This window comes from Lutra lutra, chromosome 1, assembly GCF_902655055.1.
Source record: "Lutra lutra chromosome 1, mLutLut1.2, whole genome shotgun sequence".
Classification (NCBI taxonomy): Eukaryota; Metazoa; Chordata; class Mammalia; order Carnivora; family Mustelidae; genus Lutra; species Lutra lutra.
Window position 1 is genome coordinate 190,260,765 of NC_062278.1, and position 18,916 is coordinate 190,279,680.

The 18,916-nt window shown below is 41.6% G+C and overlaps 1 protein-coding gene across 19 annotated transcripts in view; it reads left to right on the forward strand.

Annotated features, from left to right (window-relative positions):
• The window catches only part of MAGI1 (membrane associated guanylate kinase, WW and PDZ domain containing 1), a 644,617-nt gene extending 635,056 nt beyond the window's left edge, over positions 1 to 9,561 (forward strand). For 13 of the 19 annotated variants that reach the window (XM_047747236.1, XM_047747238.1, XM_047747240.1 and 10 more), the window contains 2 exons: positions 1,680 to 1,818; positions 5,968 to 9,561. In XM_047747236.1, coding sequence (XP_047603192.1) covers positions 1,680 to 1,818; positions 5,968 to 6,725 — 897 coding nt within the window. In that variant the 3' untranslated portion in view covers positions 6,726 to 9,561. Of the gene's footprint in view, positions 1 to 1,679; positions 3,827 to 3,871; positions 3,961 to 5,967 lie in introns of those variants that run through there. The other 6 variants (XM_047747249.1, XM_047747258.1, XM_047747268.1 and 3 more) reach the window with 2 other exon arrangements.
• The last annotated feature ends 9,355 nt before the right edge of the window (positions 9,562 to 18,916 follow it).

The window sequence follows — 18,916 nt, forward strand, 5'->3', positions numbered from 1 at the left end:
AATTGAGGCATATGCACAGGAGCAGTTTGCTACAAATGAAAAGAAAGCAGACAGCCAGGTCCAGAAAGGAAAAAAAAAGTGCATGGAATTGTTCCAGAGCGACGAGGGAAAAAAGTGACCCAGGATAGGGAACTTAATATTTGTACTTAAGGCATAATATTGCTTTTTAAATTTTTTCAGATTGATTGCTTTTGAAGGACTGTATTTATCTATCTACCTGTCTATTTATTGAGAGAGAAAGAGCTGGGGAGGGGCAGAGGGAAAGGGACTGAATCTCAGGCAGACGTCCGGCTAAGCGCCCAGCTTGACACGGGGCTCGACCCTGAGATCATGACCTGAGCTGAAATCAAGAGTCAAACGCTTCATCAACGGAGCCACCCAGGCACCCCCAGATTGAATTTTTAATGAGGTTTTTTTTTTTAATTGAGAAAGTAGACCATGAATATGGCTATAAAAACTTAGTGGAAAATGATCCATATTTTAAAATACAGTTTCCAAAGTCAAACCGGATTACCAATTTCTTACATATTCTTTTATGCAATTATATGCAAGACTTGTGCACAAAGGACTAGAGACACTGTATATTGCTTTTGTTTAAATTTTAAACACAATGGGATATGCTTTTCCATGTCTTTGCTTACTGAAAAAAGTTTCTGATTGAATGAACTGTCATTATCATGGTATTTTGTATTATATAGTTCACAAGACACATTTATGTGACTTACCCAATTTGGTCCTCACACCTTGGTAGGGATGGGTTGTTAACACCCCCTTTTATGGATGAGAAAGTGAGTTCCAGGATTTTAAAGGATTTGAGCGAGATCAGTTAGCTCGTAAGTGATAGGACTCCAATTTAAGGCTTTCATCTTCAAAGCCAGTACTTTTCCTCTTCTGCTTTTTGGAAAATAAGCTCCATGAGAGTAACAATCTTGCCTGTCTTGTTTACTCCTTTATCTCCAGTGCCTAGAACAGTAGCTGACACATAGTAAATGCCACATCCATGCATCAGCCACCGTTGTGGTCTCATCAGAAAGCTTACCTGGGGAAGTGTTTCCTTCTAAGCCCACTCACAGAGTTGTTGGCAGGATTCTGGGCCTCTTGGGCTGTTGGCCCTAGCTCTCCCTCATCTCCTTACTATGACCTCTGAGGGGCAGCTCACTACATGCATTAGAGTGAACAAATGGGAAAATAAAAGAGGGGCATATAAGACAGAAGCCAGGATTATTTTGTAACCTCATCTTTGAGCTGACATCACAACACATTTGCCAGAAGCAGGTCACTTCTTCCAACCCACATTCGAAGGGAAAGAGATGACACAGGATATGAATATAAGGAGGAGAGCATCTGTCTACCACATCTTCTTTTCCTCAACAATTAATATTCCTTTTACTGCTTCATTTTTTTTTTCCTGTAGCACTTATGCTTTCTAACATACACATATGTCTCTAACTTTCTTGTTAATTTTCTTCCATTAGCATGTCATCTCCATGAGGACAGGCATTTTTGTTTCTTTCACTGCTGGATCCTAAGCAACAGGAGATTTTCTGGAATATACTTAGTAATTAAATAAATAAATATTTAGTAAATCACTCATTGAGAGAATTTTAAAGCATAAAGCACCTTGACAGCTGGTCAGATCCTTTGTGATGTCCTCACTCTGTTGTCTCTTGCTTTGGCAGATTGGTGATGAAATTTTAGAGATCAATGGCGAGACCACCAAAAACATGAAGCATTCTCGGGCTATAGAACTGATTAAGAATGGCGGCCGCAGGGTCCGTCTGTTTCTGAAGCGGGGAGACGGCTCAGTACCAGAATATGGTGGGTCAAACTATGAAAACCTTCCTTCCTTCCCTGGCATGACTCCATGAATTTGTCTCCAGAACTGCAGCAGGAAAGTCTTTTTGTTTTCCCCCTGTTCACCAGTGTCTCACCAGCCTTTCGCACCATGTGATTATTTGCCTCGCTTGTTCTGAAATCTCTACACATTTCATCCTTTTGCTTGCTTACGTGGACCGGGGCGTGGCCTAAGACAAGATCTTTGTAGCCCCCTTTCTGATAATCAGAGAGAACATTTTGTCTAGTCCAACCAAGAGCGAAGGAATGTTTGTTGGAACTGTGCCAAACTGTTTCTCAGACCCAATTGTTAGCACAAACTGACTATACTCCTTTTCAGAAGCAGGAAAGCAGGTTTCCTGAGTGATATGTTGAGGCACAATTCTCCTTTATTTTTTTCTCTTTTGGTTACTTGATGATTTTGCTTAAGAGGCGTGAACTTTTTGAGATGATTTGGGGGCCTTGCTGACCTCCTTTGTGCGCTGTATATGACACTTCTGCATATCCCCGTTGCTGGTCCCTATCCCCAGTCAGACCACCTGAGCCCACTACTAGAAGACAAACAAAACTGTTGATGTAGTAGCCATATGTTTTCAGATGAAAAAGGATGAAATAGATTCCCAGTGCTCATCATGAGGGAAACACGTTACTATACCTTTCCTATGGGGAAAGCCAGGTTATACATAGAGTTCCTTTGTCATATGTGTAGACATGATTTGAGTAAACAGCAATGATCCTTACGTAGCGTAGTCTTCTGAGGGCAAAATATTGTATATTATAATGATTATGTCCTATTTATTTGAGGTCTTGTTTAAAATTAAAAAAGAAAAAAAAAGCTATGCCCTAGATGTAGGGCTTTTCTTCCCAACCAAAGGTCTACAGAAGTTTCTATAGAAACTGTGATTGAATGGTCCTCATATACGTTGGTCCCCTTTATTAGGGATTGATCTGTTATCACCCCCTTTTCCGAAAGTCATTCTGCACAATTCCCAGTTGCATTTTGGACTTGGTGAGGTCCTTAATTCAGATGCAGCTCAAAGAGAAAGATAACCCTTTTAAAGGACAGCCTTGCCTTCCCAGGTGTTGGACCCTCATATACAGGTGTAAAATACGAGGGGCCTAAAGTGGGGGGAGGGAAGGTCATCAGATGAGGCCCCTATAGATATGGCCAACCATGGGGGAGGTGTTTTGACTTTGAGATGCCACAGCTGTGCACTGTACTAAACCTCTGACCATAGGTGTATCAATGCCACTGAAACTGTGTAACATTGTCTCCCTTTTCTGTCTCCCCTATGCTTCTGTTGGATGTGATATTTCATTTGAGAGTCATCGTCAGTAACCTGTGTACCTTCTCAAAACCTATGTCTGTTGCACTGAGGATGAAAATCCAACACTAACAAATGTTCTTTGGGCTAAAAATAAAGATCCTTTAAAGTACTCATTTTTTCCAAGAAGGGTTGAACATGCCAGAGTTGTGCTGCTGTAATGTCTCCATGTGTCATTTGGACTAAATCTCTCTAATTCTATCAATTAGAGTCACAAATGGGTTATAATATGTTAAGTTCCAATATTTTTCTGACTTGATTGGAACCTGCTTCTCTGTGAGGCTATTTTTGTAATGAGTTTTTTGTACTTAATTTAACTGCCGCGGTCTTCAGGGGTGGGGGAGGGAGGGAACTTTGGTCTTTTGTTGTTTATTGTTAATGCTCTCTTATGCCAGCTTGTCATTGTTCCAGTTGTTTGAAAAAAAAAAAAAAAAAAAGAAAAAAAAGGATGCATCCATTGTCTGGGTTCTCGAGTCACCTTATATGGCTGTCTAAGAAAATGTCACTGTTCTGATTGCGGTCTCTGCAGCCTTATTTGAGTGTTGCCTTAGACTGTCTAACTGGACAAATAAACTCTCTTTGCCCTATGTTAACAAATGCAGATTTTTTTTTCTTTCCTCTTTGTTATAGGGAATCTAAATGTTCAACTTTTTCTCTTTCTCTCTTTCTCTTTCTCTCTGACTGTTTTGGTGCTGGGCCCTTCCCTTCTACAGCGATGATACCTCCTAATCTCGCTGCATGTATGAGAAATGAAAAGCTCGGGGAAGCTTGCTTCTACCTTATGGGCCATAATCAAACTACGGTTTGTAGCTCAATCAATACTAGGTGTTTCTGTGCTGTGGCCTAATTTCCTCATTGCTTCTGCTTAGTTCTATTTTGATATGTTTGGCAATTCATTCTGAGCACACTGCATTCTTTGAATTGTAAGTACACCACCGACCCTACTGAAGTCTTACTGTCCCTTATCTTAAAAAGTAGGCGTAAGAAACCCCAAAGTTAGATTTGTGAGAGTGATCTAAGCACCTATCCTTACCCAAAGCTAGGAGCGACTTTGCAAGCTCCTGTTTGTGTTAATTCTAGGACCCACCATTCAGAAACAGCAAACCTCCTATCCCAGAGAGTCCTTCCCCAGGTGGGTAAGATAGACAGAAAGGTGACGTGTCCTACTAAGTCAGCTGTCTCTTGAGACACTACAGCCCAAGGGCCAAATCTTGTCCACAGCCTGTTTTTTTTTAAGTAAGGTTTTATTGGCACATGGCCACACCCATTTCTCCATTTCTTTTCTGAATTGTTCTACAGCTGCTTTTGCGCTCTGGTCCAGTTAAGTAGTTGTCACAAACTACACAGCTGGCAAAGCCAGAAATATTTACTCTTTGGCCCTTTGCAGAAAGTTTACAAACCCTGCTCTAGGCTATCTTCCTGTTTTTAATTAAAACCCACCCTAGGTTTTGGGAGATCATTCACGAAACAGATTGTTTAATGTTGACCTTGTTGCCTCATGAAAGATCCTTAAAGAGTTCTTAGGATTCCTTCATCTCCGTTACCGTCACCCTGGTTTGCCCTTCAGTCGGCAACCCATCACATCATTACATTTGTCTTGCCGGGAATCGTATAATGTGTCTGGCTGACCGGGTTTAGCTGCGACAGAGCATCCCTGCCTTGAAAAGCCCTCTCATAATGTCAGGATGCCACCTAAAACATTGGCCATGTCATTTCAAATAGTTTAATAATAAATAGGACCCCTCTATCCCCCCCCCCCCCCCCCACCGTGGGCTTCCTTTGAAGTCTATAGATACCTTGATGTTGTAAGAAGAAGTGCAGGGAGCCCTTGGCTCCTGGATGCAGCTGGGGCTACCTTGTGTAGCATAAGGAAAGCTGCCTCAGAAAGACTTTATCTGAACCCCATCTAATGTCAGACATGCCCCTGACAACCTCTCTTCCACTCCCTTTTGTCAGGAAACTCCATGTTTTGCAAATAGTTTCTTAAACTCACCCCAAATTAGAGAAAGTTGTTGAATAAAATCCACAAAGGTAGAGAGGATGTTTAATGGACCCTCACATACATGTCACATTTGGGAGTCATCCATATCTGGCCATGTTGCCTCTAGAACCCTTTGCCCACCACCCTGGAGTATTTTTTTTTTTTTATTTTTAAGAAAAGTGTTTTTAAAAAGGAGTGTAGTTTGCATAAAATGCTTAAAGCCTGAGTATACGGCTCAGGGTTTTTTTTGTTTTGTTTTTTTTTTTGTTTTTTTTTAAACCTCTGTAAACCCCCATTTTAATCACCCAGATCAAAATATAGCCTCTTTACATCCCCCAGAAAGTTCCCGCATCCCCGTCCAGGTCAATAACCTAGATTACTTTTAAGCGAATTAAAATAAGTATTCTTTAAAGAAAAGAATGTTTTCTTTGGTGGGGGTGCTGGGCGGGAGGAAGGGTGGACAGCGGGGAGGATTTGGTGGGTGGGAGAGAAGAGCAGGAGGTAGTTAGGATGGGGACTTCTCCATACTTCTAGATACACTGTTTGGGCTATGCCTTTAAAGACTAAAATCGTGACTTACGCTGTAAGTTCCTTAATGATCTATGTCTGGGGTGTAGCCATGGTAGCTAGATGCGGAAAGCCACAAGTACTAAGTTTTTAATCTTCGCTAGTTGCAGTTAAACTTAACCAAGATTCAGTCGGCTTTGATTGTGACTGCTTTAATAGTCGTTTGCTTGTTGTGACTAATGAAACCTCAGGCGTGGGAGTGGGGACTGGAGCCAAAGACCCTCGATACCAAACCGTGGCTCTCCTTTCTTTTCCTGGCAGACCCCAGCAGCGACCGGCACGGCCCCGCCCCCGCCCGTGCACAAGGTGTTTCGGAAGTGAGGGCCGCGCCCCCCGACCGCCGACAGCATCCATCATTGGAGTCCAGTTACCCACCCGATCTTCACAAATCATCACAGCATGGGGAAAAGCGGGCACACGGGAAAGACCCAAAAGGCAGCAGAGAGTATAGCAGACAACCCAATGAGCATCACACATGGAATGGAACTTCTAGAAAACCCGACAGTGGGGCTTGCCGACCCAAGGACAGGGCACCAGAGGGACGGAGAGAGGCGCCCCCAGAGCGGATGGTGACCAACGGCCCCAAGAGGAGGCCCCCGGAGAAGCGCAGAGAAGGCACCCGCAGCGCAGACACCACTTTGGAGAGGAGGGAGAAGCACGAAAAGAGACGAGAGCTTTCTCCGGAGCGGAGACGCGAGCGCTCACCCACCTGCAGAAGGGACAGCTCGCCCAACCATCGCAGGAGGTCCCTAGAGAGACTCTTGGATCAGAAACGGTCCCCAGAGCGCAGGAGGGGGAGCTCGCCAGAGCGGAGGGCCAAGTCCACCGACCGCCGTCGGGCGCGGTCCCCTGAGCGCAGGCGCGAGCGGTCCTTGGAGAAGAGGAACAAGGAGGACAGAGTCAGCCACCGAGAAAGGGAAGAGCCCAGTGTGAAACAGGATGCCGGCCGAAGCTCCAGACATGCCCCAGAGCAGAGAAGGCGACCTTACAAAGAATGTAGCACCGACCTCAGTATCTGAGACGCTGAGGCACATTCCAACCTTTACCGTGTCAAAGGTTCTAAGAGGAAGGTCACAAACCTGAAATAATTTAGTTTCTTACCTGGTGAAGCATCTAATACCCGATGATCCTATGAAGAGCAACAAACGTTTTATGCATTTGAAATCTTCTAAGAAAAAATATATATATATGAAAAGTGTTGTGCCTGATGTATAATATTAAAGAAAGTATTTTTAAATGCATACTTTTTTGGAAATTATTTGCCAAATGCTGCCCCGAAGGGATATACATTTTGTTTCTACATAAACTGTAGAATTGTCAAGAATTGTTCCCTTTTGGGGGGCAATCTTTTTCTCTCCTGGTTAAATAGGGCTGTTGATCATTTTCTCTAAGGGAAATTATTAAGTTTAATTAATTTGATGTAGATTGTTATGTAGTGATGTAGTGCTATACTGTAGTTAGGAGTTTTTCTTAAAAAAAAAAGCAAAAAGGCAAAAGTTATATTTGTAAAAGCTGAGGATTCTTTGGGATGGATTAGGATTGCCGATGATCCTAAAATTAAACTGTATGAAGAGACTACTATTGCAAATGAAGGATATTTATAGCTAAGCTACACAGCACAAAGAAATGTTCCCTTCTCAAGTCGTAGTTGGTTCAGAAGACAGTTCTGTACTCTCCCTGGCCATAGAAAGGCATGGACAGGAGAAGGTTGGCCGCCATTACCCAAACGTAGCCAAAGCACAGATGGTCAAGTTCATTAGCATCACCCACATCTAATAAGATCTCATTAAGGCAGTGCCATCACAGCTTTGCTCAGCTACTAAAAGGAACAGACGGACAGTGAGCACCTTCTGTGTTGTCTTGTCTGATCGCAGGCAGAATAGTGGCTGGAATGGGGAACAGTATGCCCAGTGCAAGGGAGCTGTGAGACTCCTTCATACACAAGGTGTGTTCCCCCTTTGTAGCATAAGCCCAAGGTTGCCCTTTGCCGAATTGGGGACCAGGGAGTGAGTGTTGGTGGAAGTTACCTCTCTGTTGATATTTCAAGAAGTGAGGTCTGGGGGTGCTTAATTCCTAGAGATGCCGATTTCCCTTTGAAACCATAGTAAAAGTCTCCAGGATGGTTGAAAGGGAAAAAGACACAGTCCCAGTGGTTCTAGATCAAGTTGGCAAACCTCTGCCCTCATGATAGTGTCCTTTGAGTCTTTGGATAGCAGAACAAAGCATAACCATTTTTCTTTCTATAAACGACCCATTCTTTTGCAGTCCCACAGGAGGTGTGGTTGGGTCGGCTTGTAGCCCCAGGATGTGGTTGGAATGGATTACTGCCTAGCTGAGCCAAACGTTTGCTTGTACCTGTTGGACCACTACAGCAAACCGCTGCTTACAATGCATTGTGTATTTCTGTAGTACTGTTTTGCATTTTCCATACAGACACACAACTTTGCAAGTCAATCACTGTTATTCTCATGGTACTGTTAAAAAAAAAAAAAGGAAAAAGGAAAAAAAAATGGAGAAAACCAGCCAATCATTGTGTGTACAGAGTTAAAAATTGTAATTAATAGAGCCTGTTTAAAAAAATTAAAAAAAACAACTGTTGCCTTTTTTTCTTGTATAAAAGAGAATTTATGACAAAAAATTTAGCTGTGAGGAATGTGATATGTGTTTATATTTCTGAATATGGAACAAATTGATTCATTGGGATATATTTTAATGTAAACTAAATCAGGTATGTAAAGCTGTTTTAAAATGGGAGACTATAAGTAATTCTCTAAAGCTTTAGTTGGTTTGAATATCATCATTTCCTCCATGGTGAGCCTGCTTTGTGAATTATTAAGCACTTGTTCGCATTCTCTGTTCCTCACTCATTTCTTGCCGTGTGCTATGGACTTAATGCTCTTTCTGTATTGATGAAAAGCAGTATGTGGGCCAATCTTTTTATAAAACACTATGCATATATAAATATTACATTGTTCATAGCTTTATTTGATTTCTGGATTGATACATAATGTAGACGGAGTTCCTACAGGTGTGTGGACAGGCACAAAACACGTTCCCTTCCTGGAACAGAGACAATGTACATTCTGTAGCTGAAAAGGAGGAAGAGGGTCTGTGACTGCTACTTCTATTAGAGTTTTCCACACAAAGCCTCCATTGAGCTGTAGTAGTAAGGCTGAGGGAGAACACAACAGAATAAGGACATTGGTCTTCATCAGTTTCCTTAGGAGCCCACTTGGGGATTTTATTCCTCAGGCTCCACTGCTAGGAATGTTCTCACTATTTCTAGCAGAATCGGTGATATTAAATGATCGATGCTCTCACTTGTTTTAAATAAATGAAATCAAGGTGGATTTGGGGAGTACATCATGAGGATAACATCTTAATGCCTTTCCTGTTGTCAGAGGTGATATCTGACATTTTAAAATCTTTGTGGTGCCCACCGGGGCTTGGCTCAGTCCGCGAAGACTTGGTGTGGCAGTTTCCTCTGAGTCCCACACATCAGATTGGCTTTGGAAATATTGTACTCTACAGGGACTATGCATCAAGCAGAAAGATCTAGTTTTCTCTGAACTACTGTAACCTTAAATTGCAGACTGATTCTTGTGAGCCTACTTTCCCTAATCCCCCACTTCATGTAAATGTCTTGATGAGAGATGATGGATGAGTATTTTGTATGATTAATCAAACCATTGAAGAATTCCCCTCCCACCCATTACACAGTTGATGCCTGAAAGAATGTTGGGGGTGGGGGAGAACTCAACACCCTACTTGTATTTTTTAAGTTTCTTTTGTGAAAGATTTTTTAATGCATTTTTACTGTAAAAATACATGGAAATGTATGCATTCCATAACCACTATTGCTTCTCGATGGATATCTTTCTTGTCTCTGTGTTGTCTCAAATCTATCAGGGTCACGTAATCAAGTGAGAGTGTCTGGCTCCAACCCAATTCATCAGCATCCAATTCTGTCGAAAGAGAAGGAATTATGCCTATGCAGCGGTAGTACAGTGCCCTGCTACTCAAAGTGTGGTCCATGGACCGCCTGCCTCATCATCACCAGAGAGGGTATTAGAAATGCAGACTCTCAGGCCAACCCTAGACCTGCTGTGTCAGAATGTGCTTCTAAAAAGCTCCCTAGCTAATTCAAATGCACCTGAAGTTTGAACAGCCCAGGATAGCAGGGAACCCTGGTAAAAAGCAAGACTGGCTAAGCCAAGTGCCTCATCACTTCCCATATGATCTTGAACAAGTTCCTTAACCTCTCTTTGTAAGCCTCACTTTCCTTGTCTTTAAACAGACATATCTCAGAGTTGGTAAGAATAAAGTGCAAAGTGCTTAGCATACCTCTGGCAATCAGAACAATCCTTAGTCAATGATTCTAAATTTTTTTTTTTTTTTTTTGAGGAGGAGAAGGAAGAGGATACTCTGCCTGACAACTGTCCCAGTATATTTTCCAATGAAAATGAAGAAATATATTCCCACTCTTTTAAAATGGGGAAGAGGGCCTCCTGTTTTAATTATAAAGTTAATGAACAGTGTGGCTCCTGCTACTTAGTCTAATTAAACTTACCAGTGTTTTGAACTATAAAACCAAGATGCTGTGCTGTGAAAGTTAAGAAGAAAATGGTCTCAGAGCAGAACTTTTAGAGATGTACGTGGAGTTAGACATGTGCCTAACCAGTCCTGGTAGATAGAAAGGTTAACCAATTACTGAGTGGCTTAACACATGTCCTGGTTGATCATGTCATTTCTAACGACTTTCCAATTCCCTTCACAGTTTTTGGATTGTTCCTGCAGTATCATTTAGTAGTTACAGCTTACGTATACAACCTAAGTTCCTGGGCATTCAAAAAGGTATTGTGTTTAATAATAGGCCTTCCTACAGTCTATCCCTTTTGCTGTATTTTCCTTTATTTTGTCACCAGCATGGTAATTACAGACACTGCTCACTTCCCCAGTATCTCTTTTGTTAAAGATGGCACCAAAAATGGTCCCTGGCTTACCCGATAATTGAAGCTATTTGTAAAGCCCGTATGCCCCCCACATTCTTTGCCTGCCCTAAATAGCCACACTAAAAAGAATATGCTGTGACTCAATTATATTGAATAATATAGCTGGACTCTTCCTGCTGATGGGCAACCCAAGAGCACCTTTGATGGTCTGCATGAATCGGAAGAGCCCTTTCAAGTTCCTCAAGGGGATTTTTCTTATAATCAGGCCACATCATCAGCATTGTGGATGTTCAGCACAATAAGATTCCAGTGTTTTTGAAATATGCATCATTCCATGCTTCTAAGAGAGGAAATGACAAAACTGGGCCCTTTCCAACACAATTATTGTGGGTGTTTTTTTGGCAGGAGAAGGCCTTCTGTGAGAAGTTTTTGACGAGTTCCATGCATCAGTGTGTTTCCGTATTGGGCTCTTCATTGGGAGCCGGTCGTATGTTTTTTTCTTCTCTAGCGCAGGTATTAGAGGAATGCTGGATCCAAAATACAAGATCTTTTTGGATGCACACGCCTTGAAGCAAGGCGGCATTAACAGGAATACGCAGGTTCTACATGTGACTGTTACCTTCTAGAATAGCACTGTTCTTCCCAACTGGAAAGTCTTCATTGTCACATCCTTTGGAGAAATAACAAGTTGCTCTTTCCAGCCTGGAAGGCTACACACCAATAAACACTTATTTAAGTATATTCATCCCTTAGGAAATAAAGTCTGATCTCAAAGGATCATAGGGTTGCTGAGAAAGTAGCTCAGAAAGGCTGCTAATTCTTAGCTATAATAGGCAAGGGTTTTTACTCATTTATTCCTCCGATAGTGAGGGTCATCTCTATGCTCGGTGCATGGTGGGGCTAGAAATACCTGCTTCCTTGTCTCCAGAGTTTATAGCTGGGTGGGAAAGGCCAACAAACAAATCCAAATAAACTACCTACCAAGCAGAAGTGCATGGTCTATGAGAGTAATTAATAGGGGATGTAGCCAAATTGAGAAAGGTTATGATTCTAGAAGGAAGAGAAGGAGTTAACTGGTGAAAGAGGGAGAAGTATAGCCCAAGGCAAGGGAGGGAGTGTGGTCCAACCTGGAAGAGGAAGAGGCCACCAGGAAGGGCCAGGCAGCTTTGTTCTGAATTTTAGCCTATAGAGTAACAAGGGTCCTTTGAAGAGTAACAGCTCCTGGTGAGCTGTGTGTGCTGCAGGCCAGGGTGGAGGGGAGGTGATGTGAGGTAGGTTTGAGCAGCAGGAACATGAACTTGAGCAGGAGGGACAGTTGTCTGAGGAGGGTGGGGGAAAGTCTGGGGCTCTAGCATGGTCCAGGCAGCAATAGGATACTGTAGGATTTTTCTGCTGAAAAGTCCCCAGGCCCATGTTTATCATCCTATTACAAGAATTCATTTTCTTGGGGCGCCTGGGTGGCTCAGTGGGTTAAGCCCCTGCCTTCGGGTCATGATCCCAGGGTCCTGGGATCGAGTCCCGCATCGGGCTCTCTGCTCAGCAGGGAGCCTGCTTCCTCCTCTCTCTCTGCCTGCCTCTCTGCCTACTTGTGATCTCTGTCTGTCAAATAAATAAATAAAATCTTAAAAAAAAAAAAAAAGAATTCATTTTCTTTCCAACCCAAATCCTTCCATATCCCCTCTTCCCTATACCTTTGTAAATACCTACAGAACACTCAGTATCCGGTTTCTTCTATTAGAGGCAGTTGGTTACTAGTTCACCTGGTTCCCTCTGAGTTTACAAATTCCCACCTCCCTACCATTTATTTTTTTCTCTTCAGACCCTGGTTTCAAACCTTGCTATCTTGTTTTTACTTTTTTCTTTTTCTTTTTAGATAAACCACATTTTTCTCAAGCTACAGAGCCCTATTAAGTGTGATACATCCCTTGTGTTGAGTGTTGAGAAAGGAACCATTCCTATAATAGCCTACTTGGAAAAGCAGTGTTTTTGTTTTTTTTAAATTTACAAAACTAATTCATACTTAATAAAATATTCAAGCATGTCAGGAGAGTATAAAATAAGAGGCAACTTCCTTGCTTAGCCTCTGTCAATCCCAGTCCAGAAAAGTAACTATTACTAACAGCTTGGTTCATGACATTTATGATCTTTTTCTATTTATATGTAACTATGTATATGATTATGTAGTTTGAATTTTTTTAAAGGTTTTACTCATTTATTTGCTAGAGAGAGAGCATGAGCAGGGGGAGGAGCAGGGAGAGAGGGAGAAGCAGACTCCCCACTGAGCAGGGAGCCTTACTCAACTCCGACTGGTGCTTGATCCCAAGATCATGAGAAACTGAAGAGCTGAAAGCAGATGCTCAATCAACTGACCACCCAGGCGCACCTGGGGTTTTGTTTTTATGCAAAAAAAAAAAAAAACACCAAAAAACAAAAAACAAACAAACAAAAAACGGACCAATAGGGAGGGAGAAGGAGCAAAATGGCAGAGGAGTGGAGACCTAAATTTCATCGGTTCCAGGAGTTCAGCTAGATAGTTATGAAACCATTCTGAACACCTATAAACTCAACAGGAGATCGAAGAGAAGAAAAGCAGCAATTCTAGGAAAAGAAAAGCAACCACTTTCTGGAAGGTAGGATGTCCTGGGGTGACGGGAAGAGAGACCGTTGGAGAGGGGCTGGCTCCCGGGCAAGTGGCAGAGCAGCAGAGCACAAAACCAGAAATTTTAGAAGCCTGCTCCACTGAGGGACGTCGTTCCAGAGGCTAAGCGTGGGGTGGGGTCCTCTCGGGGTCAGTGTGGTCTCAGGACCTGTAGGGCACACAGAAAGACCAAAGGTGCCTGAGTGTGGCAGAGCTCCCAGGTATCAGAGCAGGGAAGCCAACTACAGAGATGGAGCTGAGGAGGGAGCTCTCGGCTCTGAGTTACCTTAAATCATGATCCAAGGCACAGTTGGGCTATTGCTCTTGAAACAGGGACCCCACAAGTGGCACATCCAGGGAGACTCACCTTCCTGTGGGAAGAACAGCCCAGGAGCGTGCTGCAGGAATCTGCTGGGTTTGGAGACTCCAAACGGGGCTGTGCGCCAGAGATAGAAACGCTCGGTCACAGGCCCGGTGAGCTCGGAGCACAGCCAGAGACCAGGGAGACGGGAGGGATTGAACGCTTTTCTCTGAGGCTGCACTGAGGAGTGGGGCCCCGAGCTCTCGGCAACTCCAGTCAGGAGACTAGGAGGCCGCCATTTTCATTCCCGTCCTCCAGAGCTCTACGGAAAGCGTTCAGGGAACAAAAGCTCCCAAAAGCGAACCTGAGCAAATTACTTAGCATGGCCCCTGGCAAGGGCGGTGCAATTCCACCTCAGGCAAAGACAGTTGAGAACCAAGGCAACAGGGTCCCTCCCTGAGAAGATTAGCAAGAACATCCAACCAAGACCAAGTTCACCAGGTGCCTGGGTGGCTCAGTTGGTTAAGCAGTTGTCTTAGGCTTAAGGTCATGACCCCAGAGTCCTGGGATTAAGTCCCTCATCGGGCTCCCAGCTCCATGGGGAGTCTGCTTCTCCCTCTAACCTTCTGCTCTCTCTTACTCTTTCTCACTGTCTCTTTCTCTCAAATAAATAAATAAAATCTTAAAAAAAAAAATTCCATTGATCAATGAGAACTGAAGAATTCAGAGTTAAGGGAATGCAACACATAAAATTCATGGCTTTTCCCCCATGATTCTCTAGTCTTTTAAAGTTAAACTTAAAATTTTTTTTTCTTACTGTATTTTTTTAAATGATTCCTCTTTCCTATCTTAACCTTTTAAAAGGTATCTCACAATACCTTTTTAAAAAAAATCTTTTTAAATTTTTGTTGTTATAGTCATATTCTATCCCTTCATTGTATTTAACCTTGTTTTTTGTATACATATAGGTTTTTTTTCTTTCAAATTTTGGGATACGGTTTCTTCTAACAGATCAAAATATACCCTAAATCTAGTGCATGGCTTTGTTCTATTCTCCAGCCTGATCACATTCTTTCCTCTTTTTTTTTTTTCTTTTTCAACCAACTTCTTATCAATTCCTTTTTAAGAATCTTTTCTAATTTTCATCTTTACAATCATATTCCTTCCATTCCTTCATCATGTTTACCCTTATTTTTGTATATATGTCTTTTTCTTTCTTTAAAATTTTGGGAGGCAGTTTCTTCTAACAGACCAAAATACACACAAAATCAAGTGCATGGCTCTGTTCTATTCACCAGTCTAATATATATATATATATATATATATATATATATATATATATGTGTGTGTGTGTGTGTGTGTGTGTGTGTGTGTGTGTGTGTGTGTGTGTATTTCTCCTTTCTTCTCCCCCAGTTTTGGGTCTCTTCTGATTTAGTTAGTGTATATTTTCCTGGGGTTGTTGCTACACTTTTAGTATTTTGTTGTCTCATTCATCTATTCTTAACTGGATAAAATGACAAGGCAGAAAAACTCACCTCAAAAAAAGAACAAGAGGCAGTACCGGCAGCTAGGGACCTAATTAATATGGACATTAGTAAAATATCAGAACTAGAGTTCACAGTGATGATTATCAAGGTGCTAGCTGGGCTTGAAAAAAGCATGGAGGATACTAGAGAATCCCGTTCTGGAGAAATAAAAATCCCTTTTTGAAGAAACGAAAGAACTAAAATCTAACCAAGTTGAAATTTAAAAGGCTATTAATGAGGTGTGATTTAAAAAAATGGAGGCTCTTACTGCTAGTATAAATGAGGCAGAAGAGAGAAATAGTGATATAGAAGACCAAATAATGGAGAAAATAAGCTGAGAAAAAGAGAGATAAACAATTACTAGACCATGAGGGGAGAATTCAAGGGGTCAGTGATATCATAAAATGAAACAATATTAGAATAACTGGGATCCCAGAAGAAGAAGACAGAGAAAAAGGGAAGAAGATATATTGGAGCAAAATATAAAAGAGAATTTACCTAATACGGCAAAGGGAACAATCATCACAATCCAGGAGTCACAGAGAACCCCCTTCAAAATCAATAAAAATAGATCAACACCCCATCATCTAATAGTAAAACTTACAAGTCTCAGTGACAAAGAGATAGTCCTGAAAGCAGCTTGGGACAAGAGGTCTGTAACATACAATGGTAGAAATATGAGATTGCAGGCAGACCTATCCACAAAGATCTGGCAGGCCAGAAAGGACTGGCATGATATATTCAGAGAATTAAACAAGAAAAATATGCAGCCAAAAATATTATATCCAGCTAGATAGTCATTGAAAATAGAAGGAGAAATAAAAAGCTTCCAGGACAAACAAAAATTAAAAGAATCTGCAAACACCAAATCAGCCTTCCAAGAAATATTGAAAGGGGTCCTCAAAGCAAAGAGAGAGCCTAAAAGTAACAGACCAGAAAGGAACAGAGACAATACACAGTAACAGTTACCTTACAGACAATACAATGGCACTAATATCATATCTTTCAATAGTTATCCTGAATGTAAATGGGCTAAATGCCCCAATCAAAAGACACAGGGTATCAGAATGGATTAAAAAAAAAAAAAAAAGACCCATCCACATGCTGTCTGCAAGAAACTCATTTTAGACCCAAAGACACCTCCAGATTTAAAGTGAGGGGGTGGAAAACAATTTACCATGCTAATGGACATCAAAAGAAAACTGGGCTGGCAATCCTTCTATCAGACAAATTCTATTTTAAGCCAAACTATACTAAGAGATGAAAAAGGACACTACAGCATACTTAAAGAGTGTGTCCCACAAGAAGATCTAATAATTTTAAATATCTATGCCCCTAACATGGGAGCAGCCAATTATATAAACCAATTAATAACAAAATCAAAGAAACACATCGACAATAATACAGTAATAGTAGGGGACTTTAAAAGGTCATCGAAGCAAAAGATCAACAAGGAAATAAAGGCTTTAAAAGACACACTGGACCAGATGGATATCACAGATATATTCAGAACATTCTATCCCAAAGCAACAGAATACACATTCTTCTCTAGTGCACATGGAACATTCTCCAGAATACATCACATCCTAGGTCAAAAATCAGATCTCAACTGGTACCAATAGATTGGGATCATTCCCTGCATATTTTCAGACCACAGTGCTTTGAAACTAGAACTCAACCACAAGAAGAAAGTTGGAAAGAACTCAAATACAGACTGGCCAAAGAGCATCCTACTAAAGAATGAATGGGTCAAGGGCGCCTGGGTGGCTCAGTGGGTTAAGCCTCTGCCTTCGGCTCGGGTCATGATCTCAGGGTCCTGGGATCAAGGCCCGCATCAGGCTCTCTGCTCAGCGGGGAGCCTGCTTTCTCCTCTCTCTCTCTATGCCTGCCTCTCTGAATACTTGTGATCTCTCTCTCTGTTTCAAATAAATAAATAAAATCTTTAAAAAAAAAAAAGAATGAATGGGTCAACCAGGAAATTAAAGAAAAATTTTAAAAAATTCATGGAAACAAATGAAAATGAAAACACAACTGTTCAAAATCTTTAGCATACAGCAAAGGTGGTCCTGAGAGGAAAGTATATAGCAATACAAACCTTTCTCAAGAAACAAGAAAGGTCTCAAATATACAACCTAACCTTACCCCTAAAGGAGCTGGAGAAAGAACAACAAAGAAAGCCTAAACCCAGCAGGAGAAGAGAAATAATAAAGATCAGAGCAGAAATCAGTGAAATAGAAACCAAAAGAACAGTAGGAAAAATCAACAAAACTAGGAGCTGGTTCCTTGAAAAAATTAATAAGATTGATAAACCCCTGGCCAAACTTACTTAAAAAAAAAAAAAAAAAGAGAGAAGGACCCAAATTAATCATGAATGAAAGAGTAGAGTTCACAAATAACGCCAAAGAAATACAAACAATTATAAGAACATATTATGTGCAACTATTCATCAGCAAATTTGACAATCTAGAATAAATGGATGCAATCCTAGAGACAAATAAACTACCAAAACTGAGCCTGGAAGGTATAGAAAACCTGAACAGACCCATAACCAATAAGGATATTGAAGCAGTCATCAAAAATCTCCCAACAAACAAGACCCCAGGGCCAGATGTCTTTCCAAGGGGATTCTACCAAACATTTAAAGAATTAATATCTATTCTTATGAAACTCTTCCAAAAAATAGAAATGGAAGGAAAACTTCCAAACTCATTTTATGATGTCAGCATTACCTTGATCCCAAAACCAGACAAAGACCCCATCAAAAAGGAGAATTATAGACCAATATCCCTAATGAACACAGATGCAAAAATTCTTGTTTTATTTCTGGTGACATTATATTATTGAGACTCTGCATGCTTTCATTGGGAACAGCTGTTTTTAGCAAAGTGCTTGCAGGCTACAGACCTCTGTCTCATCAGATGAGAGTGACTATGCCCAACGTAACCACCAAGCCAAGAGCAGATAGCCTTGACTGCACAGCAGATTCACCTGGGAGCTTTAGAGATGCTGATGCCCAGGCCCCACCCCAGAGACGTTCATGTAACTGGGCAGGGATGTGGCCTGGCTTTTTTTTTTTTTTTTTTTTTTAGCTTTAATTTTTATTTTTTCAGCATAACAGTTTCATTATTTTTGCACCACACCCAGTGCTCCATGCAATCTGTGCCCTCCACAATACCCACCACCTGGTGCCCCCAACCTCCCACCCCCCACCCCTTCAAAATTCCCAGATCGTTTTTCAGAGTCCATAGTCTCTCATGGTTCACCTCCCCTTCCAATTTCCCTCAACTCCCCTCTCCTCTCCATCTCCCCTTGTCCTCCATGCTATTTGTTATGCTCCACAAATAAGTGAAACCATATGATAATTGACTCTCTCTGCTTGACTTATTTCACTCAGCATAATCTCTTCCAGTCCCGTCCATGTTGCTACAAAACTTGGGGATTCATCCTTTCTTTCTTTCTTTTTTTTTTTTTACAGCTTTATAAACATATATTTTTATCCCCAGGGGTACAGGTCTGCGAATCGCCAGGTTTACACACTTCACAACACTCACCATAGCACATACCCTTCCCAATATCCATAACCCCACCCCCTCTCCCAACCACCTCCCCCCATCAACCCTCAGTTTGTTTTGTGAGATTAAGAGTCACTTATGGTTTGTCTCCCTCCCAATCCCATCTTGTTTCATTTACTCTTCTCCTACCCCCTCAACCCCCCATGTTGCATCTCCTCTCCCTCATTTCAGGGAGATCATATGATAGTTGTCTTTCTCCGATTGACTTATTTCGCTAAGCA